Source organism: Pinus tabuliformis, chromosome 6 (assembly GCF_031772625.1).
Source record: "Pinus tabuliformis cultivar Carrire ecotype Pingquan chromosome 6, CPIR1, whole genome shotgun sequence".
Classification (NCBI taxonomy): Eukaryota; Viridiplantae; Streptophyta; class Pinopsida; order Pinales; family Pinaceae; genus Pinus; species Pinus tabuliformis.
The window spans coordinates 1984002189-1984019430 of record NC_142292.1 but is presented as its reverse complement, the minus strand read 5'-3'; the positions used below and the strand labels follow the sequence as shown (position 1 = coordinate 1984019430).

Genomic DNA, 17242 nt, shown 5'->3' with positions numbered 1-17242 from the left:
GGGTTGGGGGGTTGTTAATTCCTTAATGTGATATTGGACCTGAAGCCCTTTCTTTTGCCATGTATGATGGTTTGTAACTTTGTTGAAACGTGGAAGTGCAATTGGACCAAGGCACTCTCTTTTGCCCTTAGGATTGTTTCCAACTTTGTTGGAAAAAATTCCCCAAAAAGGGGGAAATAACCTTGGCAACGCCTATTAGAAAATGCAATAACTAATTCAACATTAATGCTACTATAACTCGATCAGTCAAATAGTCAAGACCTGCCGAGATTGACAGTCTGTCTTGGCAAGTTTGGCCAACTCAGTTACTACTGGACCACGATGAGTTGACTTACCAAGTTTCTGCAAGTTCTTTAACTGTAAATATGTTGCAGTCTGTTGTCCATGCTTGTTTAACCGGATAGTGATTGCAATTTAGACTTTATATCAACTCAGGGATATACCTTCCTTTGTATATTTCATAGCTTACTAAGTTCCAACTTTTCAGGAAAAAAAAATAACAGAATTAACTTAGAGATGATTAAAACAGTCACTACTCCTCAGTTTCAGGAAACTGAATGCCACTTATAATAAAACTTTGGAGCTATGCAACTTCTCTCATTGCTTGTTGGGAACAATAGTGTGAATGCCACCCATTGAATACAAAGCTAGGCACAGAGGTGGGATTTGCATAATTTCACCAAAAATATGGTCGTAGACACAAGTAAAATTCCATACAAACACAAACATATTTTAAGTTCCAACTAAAGGCTATAAAGTAGTCAGTGCCTCTAAATACAGCAGACAAATGATCCTTATTCCGCAGACATGTATAAAACTCTAGCTTATAGATAGCAGATAGACTTTTGTCACCGTTATGATCAACTATATATAACTAATCTAACAGAGGTTCCCTGACTGACAGAGAAAAATGAGCTTAGGATTGTTGTTTGCCTATCAAAGTAAGCAGCAATTCTTCGTAGTCTCCAGAGGTATCCACCGCTATTGCATGCTCTAATGTTTTGCTAGTTCTTTTGCGGTATTCTTCTTTGATAATACTCAGGTCAGTCTCAGCACGAGTCACCACCACTCGCATAAGGGCTTCTTCGTCCGTCCCAAGTTTATCTATTGCCAACCTCAAAACCTGTATCAAAACCTTCCTATTAAATCATTATTCAATAAATGCATGAAAAATAAACAATGGTGACCATTATGTTCATCAATATAAGACCCCAGAAAACTTTCTGTTCTATTCCTAACAATCCATGGGAGAGTGACCATTATGTTCATCAATATAAGACCCCAGAAAAGTTTCTGTTCTATTCCTAACAATCCATGGGAGATGAAAATAACAATTAATAAAACTGTGTGCAAACAAATGATTAAAAATCAGTTCTTTATCAAACATATCATTAAACATAACTTCTTTATTTATGCTTTCTCTCTAAGTAGATCACCATAATCAATTTGAAGAATAAAGTAATTTTATTTTCTTGTCCATCCCATGTTTCTAATAAGATTCAAGCACACAAACCTTAGATACTCGTAAAATAACTACTTGCACTGCTTGACTGAAATTATGCCCCTTACCTTTGCAAAGTATCTTTCAGGAAAGCAAATGCATTTGATAACAATTCGTAGTGACTCTAGGAAGTCTTCTGGTTTCCCATTCTTCAAGTCCTAAATAAATTTCACCACATATTAGCAATAAATATTTTCCTCACAAAAATATTAACAATTGTTGAATAGGTGGAAAAACTGGGCATGTGTAGCATAATTGGAAACCAAATTACATATATATTTGATTCAAATATCTTGCATTGAAAATATTTAACAAATGGATATGCATACATTATATGTCCTAAAGCAAGGTGGCAGGCTGATTACACTCGGGCATATCATATGTCTGAAGCATTACCAATGTGTTTACCCAACTGTTGAAGTATCAAAATATAGCGGTTGTTATATCTGTAAATTCTTTTAACTACTACATATCTTCTATTCATTTAGGGTTTTTCGCTAGATTAATTCATGCACAGTTATCCAAGGGATACAGAAACATGTCATACACAAATCATTACATATGACCAAGCACGTATTCTCCATTAAAGGGATCTTGGTTTGGGATAATAATTGCTTAGGATGCAGAGTGTACCAAGGGTTAAGAAAACACTAGTCATTACTATTTCATGGAAGATTGTTAATTGAAACAACTAGCTCTAGGAATCCATTCTTGTGGCTGCATCATGGAGTTAAGACAAGGGGCAGGACATGTGCATAGTGCCACCATATGGCACAATCTCCATGGCAAATCTCCTTCAATCAAGGTTTCAAGCAAAGGAAATTCTCATTTTTTAGGTTCCATATAAACTGTAGTGTATTTCACATACTATTATGCAAAACTCAATAACACAAGAGAAAAGAGAGATAAATCCTAAGAATGTGCAAAACTCAATAACACGAGAAAAGAGAGATAAATCCTAAGAATGAGGTCTTTGACTAAGTTGCACTGAAACAGATACGGAAACGGATGCAGATATGGGGTGGGGTTTGAAACAGCAAATTTTCCAAAAATCCAAATACGATACGGCAAGGAAATGATGTGTGTGTGTATATATAAGACAATAAAAATTTCATTTTACCATTCATCTTTTAGAATCTAGATTCTAAATTTAAAAATACATAATCATCATCATGGATTCAACATAAACAAATCATCATCATCAATTCAGCAGAAGCATTGTCATCATCACCAATGATTATTATAACATTCAACATATCATCAAGTTTCTGTTTCAAATTTCAATCATAGTACAAAGTACAAAATGAACTGACTATATTTAAATATTTAAAATAATAATATAACCATGTTTAATAGTTATACTATTTTTAAATATTTAAATATAACTAATAATTATAATTTAAACTTATTTATAATTTTTTTTGTCAGTAATAGTTTATATTTTAAATTACAATTTAATTAATTTAAACTATAATTTAAATTTTAGTTAATTAAAAATAAAAGCATTTTTAGTTAATAGTTCAATCGGCATAATCTATATTAACTATATTATACAGTTAATAGCTGATTAAATTATTAACTAAAACTAGGAATATCGTAATTTCAGTTAATTAAAAATAAAAACGATTACATAAAAATATCACTATTAAATATATTTAATATTGTAAATATATTAATTTAAATTATAATTATACTAAAATTGAAAACATACAGTACATACATTAAAATTTAAAAAAATTAAAATGTAAACCCTAAGTCAAATTGTTGGCATTCACCCTCACGCTTGAGTTGGCACTCACACCTTTACACGGAATGCAACGCTACAGCCCCATTACCCTCGCACAACGCTCTCGGCACCCTCGCCCTCGTCGGCCACGCTCAGTTCCGTGTTGTTTTCCATGGTCGCCTCTCTTTGCCTCTTATTGTAATGGAGGCAAAACAATTGTCCCAATTATTGCCATGAAATTGGCCCCAAACGAACTTCCAAAACGCAAGTAAATCAAACAGTAAACTCTTTCATGTGTTTGTTGTTGCCAGATTCGCCTCCAGACCCACGGGATCTGCGGCTGGGTTAGGTGAAACTGTTCAAAAACGCCAGATACCTTCCAAAATCGTTTGGTTGGCGAATCCTCCACGGATCCAGCAGCATCTGTATCGTAGCCGTTTTAGATACGTGGATTCGCGTTTCTGTCATTTGACCCCAAGGGTCTAGTAACTTAGCTCTTTGATCATGTAAAATAGAGAGCTATGCTCATTTGCCAAGATCCAAGAGCAATGCTCCAAAATAGTAACAATTCTTAACAAAACATTAAGAAAGTTATGTGAATATGTTATCATAGTCCCTTGGCATTGTCGGGATTGTTGGAAGGTTGGGCCAACTCATCATCAGTTTGAATCCGTTTGAATCCGAAAAGGATTGAATTGCAAAAAACTTAAAACAAGAAACTTCATAGACTATTAGTCTCATAGACCTTAAAATATCATTTCATAACTTTGTACTCTATATATAGCTATCCATATCATATCTTAACTACCTATGGGCCCACTAACCAAATAATGAAAGCCTACTAACTAATTTGAGCCTTATTAACAAATAAGACCCTTTCTACAATGAGTGACTATTAACTAACTTTTACAATGAGTGACTATTAACTAAATATTTAATGGGCCTTATTCAATGAAGGTAGCATCATACATTGATAAATTATCTAAATAAATAAAGGGTTGGGCGGTAGGGGGAAAGAGTAGCACCCTAACATGCCCTCCCCTTTTGGAAGGGGCATTGTCCTTGGGACCAAAGGTGAGGAAATTGTTGTAGCATCATTTGTCAGTTTCCGTTGTATATCTTTCCACTAGCCTAATACTTCCCTGATTGTGCATTACGCAACTCAGGCTCTCTAGTATCCAATACTACTTTTCGCTGGAGCCAAATGGAACCTCTTCATCAAGTTCGGGTAGGTTGGTCTACACTTTTCAATTTGATCCCAAAACCTTGTTCAAACAAGACAAATGAAAGACTAGATGAATGTTGGAGTGAGCTGGGAGAGCTAGCTAAACAATGCATCATACGATATAATAGGGACCATAGAACTCTATCTTTGAGTATGTCTATTTATAAGATTGCAGGGAAAGGAACACTTGATTTTCTCTGGCAAAAGAATGTTCAAATCTATATTGATCAACTTCTTGTTTCATTCAATTTTGTGCCATAACGAAGTTGTCCTCGAGGATGCAGATAATGGCTTATCCATTCTATCCACCACATGAACCTTCAATGTGCCTGGCACATAGGATGATATTGATAGGGGGTTTTGGCAATAAACAATTTCATATGGTGTCATCTTGGTAGGCTCCATGATAAGTGGTATTCTACCACCAATTAACAAGGAGAAGCTAATGTGCCCATTGGTGTGGCTTTTCAAAAGAAAAACATCTCAAATAGGTTTCTAAGCACTTGTTGACCACTTATGTTTGACCATTAGTTTAAGGATGATATATAGTGCTCATATTCAATTGTGTACCTCAATGTTTAAATAGCTCTTGTCACAATTTTTTTTTGAATGTGGAGTCTCAATCTAAGAGAGTGGAGGTGGCAATACCATGTAGCTTAAAGATCTAATACATGAAGGCTTGGGCAACCAAGGAAGGAGTGGAATGATGAGCTAGGGAAAAAAATGAGTAGCTTTTGAAAAACAAACCACCACCACCATGATGATTGATTTATTGCTTGGTTTTGGGACTCCCATGATAAAATCCATTGAAATGTCTATCCAAATGGGATTGATGGAGATTGCAATGTCCCTAGTATCTCCATCATCTCTCCCTTATTTCTTTGGAAAGCATCACAAAATGCGATGAAATCATAAATATGTTTTTTATGACTTCCCAGAAGAATGAACACTTCTTTCATAGGTTTCACAAAGACCAAAGTGACTTGTTGTCAGTGATAAATGTAGCTCTTCTAAGACTTATTGTTTTAGGGTCAAATATTTTTCCAAAACAATGCACCCTATATACCACAATGTATCTTGTTGCCATGTATAACTTTTAGGTGGGTGGGCTTCTATTGGTAGTTGTTGGATGAGCTTCTGTTGGATGAGCTTCCTTTACTATTTGCTAGTCATTCCACGCGAGCTTCCTCGATCCATCCTAGACTTGGTAACAACAAGACGAGTGACTTATCCTCCTCAAATTGTCTAGAAAAATGAATTAGCCACAACATTCTCTTTACCCCATATATGATCTCATAATCATACCCCAACATCTTCGTGACCCATTTATGTTGCTTATAGGTGAAGACAATTGTTGTTCAAGGAAATACTTTATACTATGATGGTCAATTTTGATCTAAATATGCCTCACTATGAGATATGGTCATGAAGTCTCCACTACATGAAGGATAACCATCATTTCCTTCTTATATTTGGATGTTCCTAGATATCTATAGGTGGATGCTAAGGGGCATCCTTCTTTGCATCAATACTGCTCCTAGACCTCTACCAAAGGCGTCACATTTCAATGCAAAAGTCTTATTAAAGTTAGGCAATGTTAATACTAGAGTAGTGCACATGGCCTTCTTTAAAGTAGTGAACGCTTTGTCACATCCAGGAAAATGATAACAAATCCAGATCTTTTGCCACCCGAAGAACTATTGTCATCAATCCCCGAGAAAGATGAAAGAAATACCTCTCAAAGAAATATAAGAATCTTGGATTACATACCTTAAAGCCCTATTTTGGAGACTATCGCAGGTACCAATATTATAACTTGCGACGTCGCACCTTGCATAATAAACGTTTTGTGATGTCGTCGCAACTTGCCTTCACTAAAAGCGCAACGGTCTTCTGACATGGGTAAAAAATAAAAAATGTTACGAAGCTTCCATTCTAAAGCCTTGTGAAGGTATCTTTCCAAGAGGTGAGTGTCAAACACATACATGGTAGGCACAAAATATGAATGATAAACATTGAGTTCATATGTTATTGACATGATATACATTTATAGTACATTGATGTGACCCTTGGATTCATATTCCAAGTGGTCTCTTGGACTCCGGTGGTTGTTCACATTCCACACCAACCCATAGAGGATTAGGTGTCCAACATTCCCCCCCTTAATCCGAAGGGGTATGTATGAGTCCAAGAAGAGAGTTGTAATGCAAAATGTGAAAAAACATGCATGGCAGCACTAGGCTGAATGGGCTCTCTGAAATGTTGGTATAAGGGGGAGGTTTAAGGATGGCCACCAACACTGGAACACTTAGTGTAGTTCCTAGAACTCTTCCAAAGCTGGCAAGAAGATGAAGTCTTTTGCTAGAGGAAGTGTCCCTAATGATTTGGAGAGGGAGACCTTCAACTTGAAACAGGGAGGTCTACAACCTGCGATGGTTTAAGGATGACCACAAACTCTGGAATGCTTAATGCAATTCTTGGAACTCTTCCAAAACTGGCAAGAAGCTGAAGTCTTCTTCTAGAGGAAGTGTCCCCAATTCTTTAAAGAGATGTCTCAACCCTGCATAGATGGTTTAAGGTTGATCAACCTAAGGCATGCTCGCAGTCATCTTTGTCTTTGGCTACAACTCTGAATCCCGTATGGCAGGTTGTGGCTCAGGCTCGCTTGATGTGGCTTTGAAGCTTGTAGATGACCATCACTTCCCCCCCGTCAGATACAAGGTGAGATGATGGAGAAAACTCAACTGCAAGATTGTTCAATACTCTAGAACAAGTTCTAACATATGACTAAAATATCTTCTTGGTTGTTGAAGCCCATTGCCAAGAAGCGATCCATCCAAGATGAATCTTTGTTCTTGCAGGAGGCTTGTTTTTGAAGCATATGTTTGAAGAATGAGTGGTTTTATGATAGTGCTCACATGGATGAAGATCAAAACAATGATCTTTCATATGGCCAACTCGGTCACAATGTTGGCATATAACATTTTGTTGTTGTTGTTGTGGAAGAAGAGCAGAATCTGGAACAGATGATGTTGAACTGCCATGAAGAAATCCAGCACTCTGAAATTGGATGGGCTTGAGTAATCTGGAATATGAAAGGATGCCTCCTTATCATATCTAAGACCTATTTTGTGCTTGTTGTGGACAAGCTCTTCCCAAGGTCTGATGATCGACTTGGGAAGTGCAGACCGAACATTTACATTTGTATGCAAATCTGTTGCTGGAATGGGCACATGATGGGAGTCAACCTCAATGTTACTGATTTGACCATTCACTGGTTGTTGATGGGTGTCATGATGCTTATGTTGTTGTAACTCATCTCTCTGTAACTATGATTCAAGTTGCAGAAATTCTATCTTCTCTTATGCATTTTGCAAACAGGTTTGAATTTTAGAGAGAGAATCCATGCTAACTTTTACCATCCCATCACTACTGGAATGTATTAGGGTATTCAGTAACTCTAATACATCATCCATTCGATCCATTTCAAAACAATGCTTCAATTACAAATGCACTTTCTTAGAATGTAAAAGTACAAGTAAACTTATATATATCACACAATGCCAAATAGTAGCAACTTAAAGAATATAAACAACCCCTAATGCTTATGAAAGTTGTGCACCAAGATCATTAATGCGCAGTACTGTTGCAGATAGAAACATGAACTTGGTCATTCCCTTGGACTTGAATAATAAAATGCCAAATGTTGTAGAAGTGTTGATCAATAGTGGAAGACAAATCGAGACATTTAACTTTGTCCATGCATAGGGTGTTTTCCAGTAGCATAACCAAAATCCAGACTTTATCGTAAAATCATTTGCTTGACTTAAATGCTCAAACAAGAATTGTTCTTAAAAGCAGTCGTGCTTTAGGCATATGCTGGATACTGCAGATGGTCTTCCCTGCGTATTATATACTTTAGCCCAATAGTCAAACTCAGTTTGATTATTTGAGATGGAGAGAGAGAGGAACTCGCCAACATCATAATCTATCTTTCAAGAGAAGCTTTTCTTGGCTGGTACCAACTCCCACACTATTATGCAGTAAGCAAATATACAATGGACCTTCAAACAGAATGCATTTCTTCTGCACAGGAATATCTGACGATCACATCTAGCATTTGAGACACTGCAGGTCATATTTAAAACTCAGATCCCTTCATTAAATGCATGCACTTGCGGATCTTTGCACATGCAAACAATGCATACAAAATCTCCCAAGCAAATCTTGTTTGGGCTTTTTACACAAGAAAGAACATTAATGATGCGATATTACCTGTGAAAAATGTTGTGATATGCTCATGTTTTGACTCCTTCAACTCTGGTAGATCAAACTTTAAACCTGTTATTGTTTCATATAGGAAAATATAGCGCCACGCAAGTTCGGAATCAAGTTCACGTGGAGCATCTAGTAAAACCTCATCTTTATAAGGGTCATAATTGTCACGGAACCACAGACGCAAGAACTCCTTGTCAATATTCTCAGGCTCTAACCCTTTCTTTATGCGCTCCTCAAAAGAACCAGCAATCCAATATCTACTTGAGTCAGGTGTGTGTACCTCATCAATTAACGGGCCAGTGAGAGCCAACTTCAACGATTATATTCCAATTATGGGAAGACAGATCGTTCTTGTGATGCAGAAGTTAAGGCTATATACAAGGATCTTGGAATTTAGGATGTTTTTCCGGAATATGAGCGTACTAGTTATAAGGAGCTCCATTTCTTCCATCAAGGCTCAAGAGAATGAATCTTTGCAGCTTGTGCTGAAGTCTTTCCTAGGGAAGATATACAAGCGACAGAAGTAATATTGCAGATCTGCGAGGTGTGTCGCAAAATGTTTTAAATGAGCGACCTTAGAAATTCCCTTCTTGATAACAGTGACATTTGATTTCTACACTTGTCGTAATGGATAGTGCGTTACAACACCAATACGCAGATAGAAAAGTCATTCACTATCCCTAATCATATTAGGGGCGCGACCTCACTGGCAAAGAAAGGAGAAACATTATGCTAAAAACCATTATTTTTGGAGCCAATGAGGGAAAACGTAGACCAAAAGATAGGCCTACAGACTAATAGCCAAGGACAAGAGTCTGAACTATTAAGCCCCACTCAACACATAATTCCCACGATGCATTCACATTCTTCAACGCACAGATAATCAACACACAAATTTGTATAATGCACAGATGAATTTAATTCACAGAATTTAATTATTCAGTTCAACGACTAGCCCAACACCATACTAATTAACTTGAATGACCAATCACAGGTCGTTTTAATAAATTCACGACATTCAAAACTTAATGCATCAATAAACTCAATGTACAATACAAATCACAATCTTCAAATTGGAGCTCGCTCACATTCCACTCACACGCAACGCCTAGAGAGCTCACATTCGACACTCAAACACATTGTAAAGAGCTAAGCGGAAACATTACTCTGCCAATGCATTACTACTGGCTGAGGAAATTGAAACGACACACACAAGGACCAATCTCTCTTAGTTGGCATGGAATCAAGGAGACAAAGAATCATTAAAGCATGCAACAAACCAACGCTATTTTTTTTTCTATTTCAAGATTGTAGACAGCGCAAGGAAGTAGCTGACAAAGGGATAGTTCTACACAAAATAGAGAAACACCCAAAATCAATGCACCACAAAACTAGCTATTCAAATTTGAGCAAGGCAGGAAAGAACCCGCTCTGATACCATGTCAAACATGGCAAACACAAAATATGAATGATAAACATTGACTTCCTATATTATTGACATGATATACATTTATAGTACATTGATGTAACCCTTGGATTCATATTCCAAGTAGTCTCTTGGACTCCGGTGGTTGTTCATATTCCACACCAACCCATCGAGGATTAGGTGTCCAAAAATGAAGATATGAGCTAGAACTGCTACCATAATGGATCTCATCCCTACGATAGTGGATCCCATTCCCTTCATTGTGGATCTAACTCCTACCTAAGTGGATCTCAAACTTCCATCCTTGGCCTACAAATACATTGCACTCAAAGGAAAGGTGTTGGCTTTTTTACTCTTGAAACTATACTTCCACTCTGCTAAAGTATCCATTGAATGCTTTTGAATGCAAGGTTGGGATTGAGGACTATTGGGAGGACAAGCATTTTGAAAAAGGTTTGAACCATTCATCCAATCTTACATCTATGATTTGATGGTGATCTAGAGAATGTTTCTATGTATTTGTTTGTTTTGTTTTAGACTTGGTTACCAAGTCTAGCGAAATCTGTGTTGGCAGCAAGATAAGATTTGTCCACCAAACATAGGTGAATTTCTTGTGTTGGAATATCCACATACTATATGGCATTAAACTAGGCAATAATGCCAAAGTGGCCTTTCTTTGGTAACTTCTCCATGTGATGAAAGCTGACTATTTCAAGGGAGCCTGATCAAGCCCTTGAAGGGTATGTACATGTCCCTTTTAGTGAAAGTTAGAGTTCTTTGAAATACAAAATGACTGGTCACAACGTGCATAGTTATTATGTCCCCAATACTAGATCACAACGACCCATATTAGTGGCAAATAGATGGGCTTTGCACTGATAGTCTCCCATATGGAGTTTCACATTTTCACATTTTCCCCCACAATTCATCATACCTCCGTTGACAATCATGATTTGAAAATTTTGCACTGGATGTACATATCCAATTCCAGTACCAGATCCTCAAGCATCAGTTATTATTGATCTAGTTGGTCCAATAAAAGCATACATTGATCCAACAAATTTTTATGTATCTATAAATTGATACCCGGCAACATAGCTAGTTGAACCACCACTTGCATCAGTAGTAGAGCCAGCATCATTAGCAAGGGTATAGCCAGTTGACCTAGTTCCAGTTGTTTACCTTGTTTAACCATCAGCAGTAGCTTCATATCCATACCCCGTTGCTTAAGCAACAAAACCAGTAGTGGAACCAGTATCAGCATCTTATATAGGAGCATATCTACCAGTACCACCATCAGCTTATCCAACAACACCAGTAGCAGTAGACCTAGCACCAACACCAGCATATCCAGTAGCAGCACCTACACTAACAGCAGCAGCCCTTGATGCAGCAGTTGTTTATTCTGTAGACTAAGCAGTTGTTGGTTCAGTAGTTGAAGCACCAGTAGATCCAGCAGCGATAGTATATCTAGTATAAAACGATGGGTTCTTCTACCACTCTTGTGAGTGAAATTGTGAGTATTTCCATTGACAACTAGGACTACAACTTTCCAGTGCTTGATGTAGTTTGATTTTCAAGGATCATGGAGCCCAATAAATGCATGTAGGGAGATTAGGGGTTCTTCACAAGGAAATGGTTGTTCAATATATGCTTGAGTTTGACCGTTGGTGTCTTCAATGTGAAACTTTGGTGTCTCTTCAATAGTTATGGCTTCGGTGAAGGCCTTAGTGGTCATATCAATTTGGAAAAATTTATGGTCTTCGCACCTATGACCTAGAGAATATTTTTCATCACAATTATAGTAAAGTCCACATCTTTGGTGATTTCCATTTCTACTAGAGAAAACCTTTCTACTTTCAAGGGATGAGTATGAGTTATGCTTGGAAAATTACCTTGTGGAGGACAACTGCATGGAATGAAAGCTAGTTTTTTCGTTTGTTCAGTAATCACAATCTCAGCTTCTAGGGCCCCCTCAATTGTTTCTAACCATGTAGCATGACGTTGCATCCTAACTTGTTCTTGAATCTCCTCCTTGAGGTCACTAATAAAACATTATTTATAGAAAGAATTTGTTAAGTTATCTATATGGTTGGCTATTTGCTCAAAGGTTTCCCTAAAGTTAGTGATTGAGGCTATTTGATGTAACTTGGTAAGACACCCAAAATAATGAGTATCTCTTTCAAAATGTGTATGGATAGCTTTAACAAACTGACTCCAAAAGATGTGGCCTAGATAGGGTTTTCTTATGCCATTCCCACCATTTCCATCATTCCAAATCTAAATACAAGATCGCCACCTTCAGTTTCATCATGTTATTGGAAATACCCTATAGGTAAAAATAATATTTCATCTTAGTGACCCATCTTGATGGGTTAGAACCATCAAATTTGTTCAAATCAACACCTTAGGAGAATGGTGCAATATGTTATAGTCCATTGGTCTATTATTGTGCAAAACTGAAGAAGGTTGTCAGTGGTTAAATAGTCCTAAGTTAGAAGTTTCTTCTTGATGTGCCTCAATGTGTTATGCAGACTAATGTTCTTTTTTGGTATGCCTTGAGTTGGCATAGGTTCCCCCATCTCAAGCAAACTTTTTTTCAAGTTGTCCAACTTCTCTTCCAACTTTTGATCCCACCTAGTTACAGAACAATGAATATGTTGAATCTAATCATTAAGACTCACATATTGAGCCTTTGTATGCTCTATATTGTTGGTATTAGAGTAGGTGGACTTATTTTCTATGGATTTGGTATGGGGTAGTTTATAGGTCTCCACCTTATGTGAGTTTCACATAAAAAGGTGACCAAGTCTAGAGGTCAAAGGAGAGTCAGCTACTATAGCTCTTTGATATAGAATTGGTGGGTTCAACAATAGTATTTGACCCAATAATTTGAGGGCACTAATTGAGGTAGATCAATTGTGCCCCTATTCAGACTACCTAGGCACTAGAGAAGTGATCTCCTCGAGTGTTGTTCTTGGTGTACTAAAGCGAGGATTGATTGACTTATGTAATGTTGGTTTTAGGTATACCTATGGGACTTCCTAAATACCCGAAGGATACATGGAAGCGAGATTCCATGTACAGGTATTGTCTAATGCAATACTACTCAGAGAGGTTCTAATAAGGGTTGCAAGGGTTTCCAACAATGTGTTTCCACTTGTATTTTTCATGTGCATTCTTCCCCTACTTCATTTTTACCTATTGAATGACAAATCATTGTGTTATTTAAAGACATCAAAACAAGTCTCTAAAAAAAATGAAAAAAAAATAGCTTGCTAGCCCAAGAAAAAGCTATTGACATCACCGAAAATAACTTGTGCGAGGTAGAGTTTGAGGCTATACTTTTGCTATACTTTTCGAATTGGCTATTATGACCACAATTATGAAATGCCACCTCTCTATCAAAAATCTAATTTTCAACATTTGCGACCGTCACTAGAAAAAAAACCCTAAAATTTGCCAATTTTAGATTATGGATAGCTTCACTTATTGGAATTTGTTTTGGACATTTTTTTTTAATTGGTATTTTGTTGATAGGAATTCAACTATTGAATTAGATTCTCCAGATTATGCACAAGAAGTTTAAGAAATTGACCTAAATTTTATCATCTCTTTTCTCCATCAAAATTCAAAAAAAAAGGAAAAAAAAAATCTTGTTACCAAGAAAGCACTTTTGATACCACTTTAGAGTAATTCACATAAAATATGAATTACTCTAACCCTAAAAATTGTGCTTTGTAGAAGCTCTAGATACATATTGGTTATGTAGTCTCTATTATTGAGATAATGTGGTTCGGCATATCTATGTGATTATGCTAATGTGAATAGACTGTAATCATACCTGTTTTACAACATTGGTCTAAGCTTCATAGTAATGTTATTGTTGTTATGGAAATGCTTATTACACACTACTCAGATAGAAGAGTAATGGTAATCGAGCCAATCAACCTAGTATAAGCCTTATGTGATAAAAGCTAGCTTATCAATCACAATACTGTAATTAACTAAGAGTAAACCGAATCAATGGTATTGCTCGATGTGTCTTACACGATGACTAGTACTTACTAGATTACACGGAGCTTATGATTCCAGTTACATAACACATTTCACAAACTAAGCTAGACTCATCTAATAGTTATGAACAAGCTTAGTTTGTGAAATGTGTTATGTAACTGGAATCATAAGCTCCGTGTAACCTAGTAAGTACTAGTCATCGTATAAGACACATCAAGCAATACCATTGATTCGGTTTACTCTTAGTTAATTACGACACTCATCTTTGGCTATTATGACCACAATTATGAAATGCCACACCTTCTTTGGTTTGATTAAAATCTATGCTCTCTATCAAAAATCTAATTTTCAAAATTTGCGACCGTCACTAGAAAATAACTCTAAAAAATTGCCAATTTTAGATTATGGATAGCTTCACTTATTGGAATTTGTTTTGGACATTTTTTTTAATTGGTATTTTATTGATAGGAACTCAATTATTGAATTAGATTCTCCAAATTATGCACAACAAGTTTAAGAAATTGACCTAAACGTTGTCATCTCTTTTCTCCATCAAAATTCAACAAAAAAGAAAAAAAAATCTTGTTACCAAGAAAGCACTTTTGATACCACTTTTAGAGTAATTCACATAAAATATGAATTACTTTAACCCTAAAAATTGTGCTTTGTAGAAGCTCTAGATACGTACTGGTTATGTAGTCTCTATTACTGAGATAATGTGGTTCGGCATATCTATGTGATTACGCTAATGTGAATAGACTGTAATCATACATGTTTTACAACATTGGCCTAAGCTTCATAGCAATGTTATTGTTGTTATGGAAATGCTTATTACACACTACTTAGATAGAAGAGTAATGGTAATCGAGCCACTCAACCTAGTATAAGCCTTGTGTGATAAAAGCTAGCTTATCAATCACAATACCGTAATTAACTAAGAGTAAACCGAATCAATGTTATTGCTCGATGTGTCTTATACAATGACTAGTACTTACTAGATTACACAAAGCTTTTGTTTCTAGTTACATAACACATTTCACAAACTAAGCTTGTTCATAACTATTAGATGAGTGTTGTAATTAACTAAGAGTAAACTGAATCAATGGTATTGCTCGATGTGTCTTATACAATGACTAGTACTTACTAGATTACACAGAGCTTATGATTCCAGTTACATAACACATTGCACAAACTAAGCTTGTTCATAACTATTAGATGAGTACGAACAAGCTTAGTTTGTGCAATGTGTTATGTAACTGGAATCATAAGCTCTGTGTAATCTAGTAAGTACTAGTCATTGTATAAGACACATCGAGTAATACCATTGATTCGGTTTACTCTTAGTTAATTACGGTATTGTGATTGATAAGCTATCACATAAGGCTTATACTAGGTTGATTGGCTCGATTACCATTACTCTTCTATCTAAGTAGTGTGTAATAAGCATTTCCATAACAACAATAACATTACTATGAAGCTTAGACCAATGGTGTAAAATAGGTTTGATTATAGTCTATTCACATTAGCATAATCACATAGATATGCCAAACCACGTTATCTCAGTAATAGAGACTACATAACCAATATGTATCCAAAGCTTCTACATAGCACATAAGTATCAGTAAAAATAGAGATAAACCCTACGAAAGATCTCTTCAAGGGGGAAACCTCCAAGAGAAATGTTCCAAATACAATAACAATCCTTGACAAAACATTACATAACCTTCTACTCTATACATAGTAGTTATCCATAGGGAGTCTTAATTACCTATGGGCCTTGTTACAACAAAATTTAGAAGCCTACTGTAAAGTCTCACTAAGTGACCTGATGAGATACACATGAGTATCACCACAATCACCTCAACAACTACTCCCCTCACTTTACAGGGGTTTTGGGATCAAATAACCCAAGGAAAGATCTCTTCAAGGGGGGAACCTCCAAGAGAAATGTTCCAAATACAATAACAATCCTTAACACAACATTACATAACCTTCTACTCTATACAAAGTAGTTATCCATAGGGAGTCTTAATCACCTATGGGCCTTGTTACAACAAAATTTAGAAGCCTACTGTAAAGTCTCACTAAGTGACCTGATGAGATACACATGAGTGTTACCACAATCACCTCAACAACTACTCCCCTCACTTTTACAGGGGTTTTGGGATCAAATAACCCAAGGACCCTAAGCTAAGTTCCCCCTAAGTATCCTACAACCTAAATCCACCAAATAGATATATGACAAATTAGGTTTTGAGGTGGACAGAGGAATGAATTCTAGACTTGGGTTCAAGGAAGCTATGGGTCAATCTAAAGACTACGGTTGGCCTAAAGAGTCTCAAATAGGCTTCCCAAACACACCAAATAAAGAAAACACCCAAGGCTGCTATAAACTAGGGTTTTAAATCAGCAAAATGCAACAAAACAATAGTTTATTAAAACAACAAATTTAGATGTGAAAATTGTGAATAAGCTATGTAAGATAAAGGTTAAATTAGAGAGTAAATAAAGGACAAAGTTACAATACAAAGTTTAACACTTAATAAGGAATAAAACAAAAAATAAAACCTTGATGTTAGCACTAGATAATGGTTGGAAAATGCATGAAAAACTTCACTTTTACAAAATGTCTAACCCTACGACATACATCAACAAGTCATTAAATGTTAAAAATACAAGATTTTGTTGTTAACCCTAATTTGCCATGAAATTATAATAAAAAAACAAATTTAGATTTTGAAATAATGCCACAAGAGAGATGGATTAGTGCCCTCTCAATCTATGGCATATGTAATCCAAACAACTCTATGGTTTCCTTGGAGTGATACTAAATCCAAACAAACAAGGGAAAATAAACTAACTTACCCTAGGATTTGAGGTTCTCAATTTTATCAATGATTAAGGGAAAGAAAAACCCATCTTTATTCCTCAAATACTTTGAGAAGGGTTTAGCTCAACAAGGTACAATGAAACAAATACCAAATAAACTAACTTAGCACATGCACATTAATCCCGTGGAACATAATACAAAGATTAAGGAAATAAACCAACTTACTTCATCACGCAATA

General features: G+C 36.1%; 1 protein-coding gene across 2 annotated transcripts in view; it reads right to left on the bottom strand.

Moving 5' to 3' along the window:
- Positions 1-635: 635 nt before the first annotated feature.
- Positions 636-17242, bottom strand: part of LOC149267164 (annexin Gh1-like) — a 40329-nt gene continuing 23722 nt past the window's right edge. For both annotated transcript variants that reach the window (XM_089431649.1, XM_089431648.1), the window contains exons 6-7: positions 1570-1659; positions 636-1123 (exon numbers count right to left, since the gene is read on the bottom strand). In XM_089431649.1, the coding sequence (XP_089287775.1) occupies positions 917-1123; positions 1570-1659 (297 nt within the window). In that variant the 3' untranslated portion in view covers positions 636-916. The remainder of the gene's footprint in view (positions 1124-1569; positions 1660-17242) is intronic.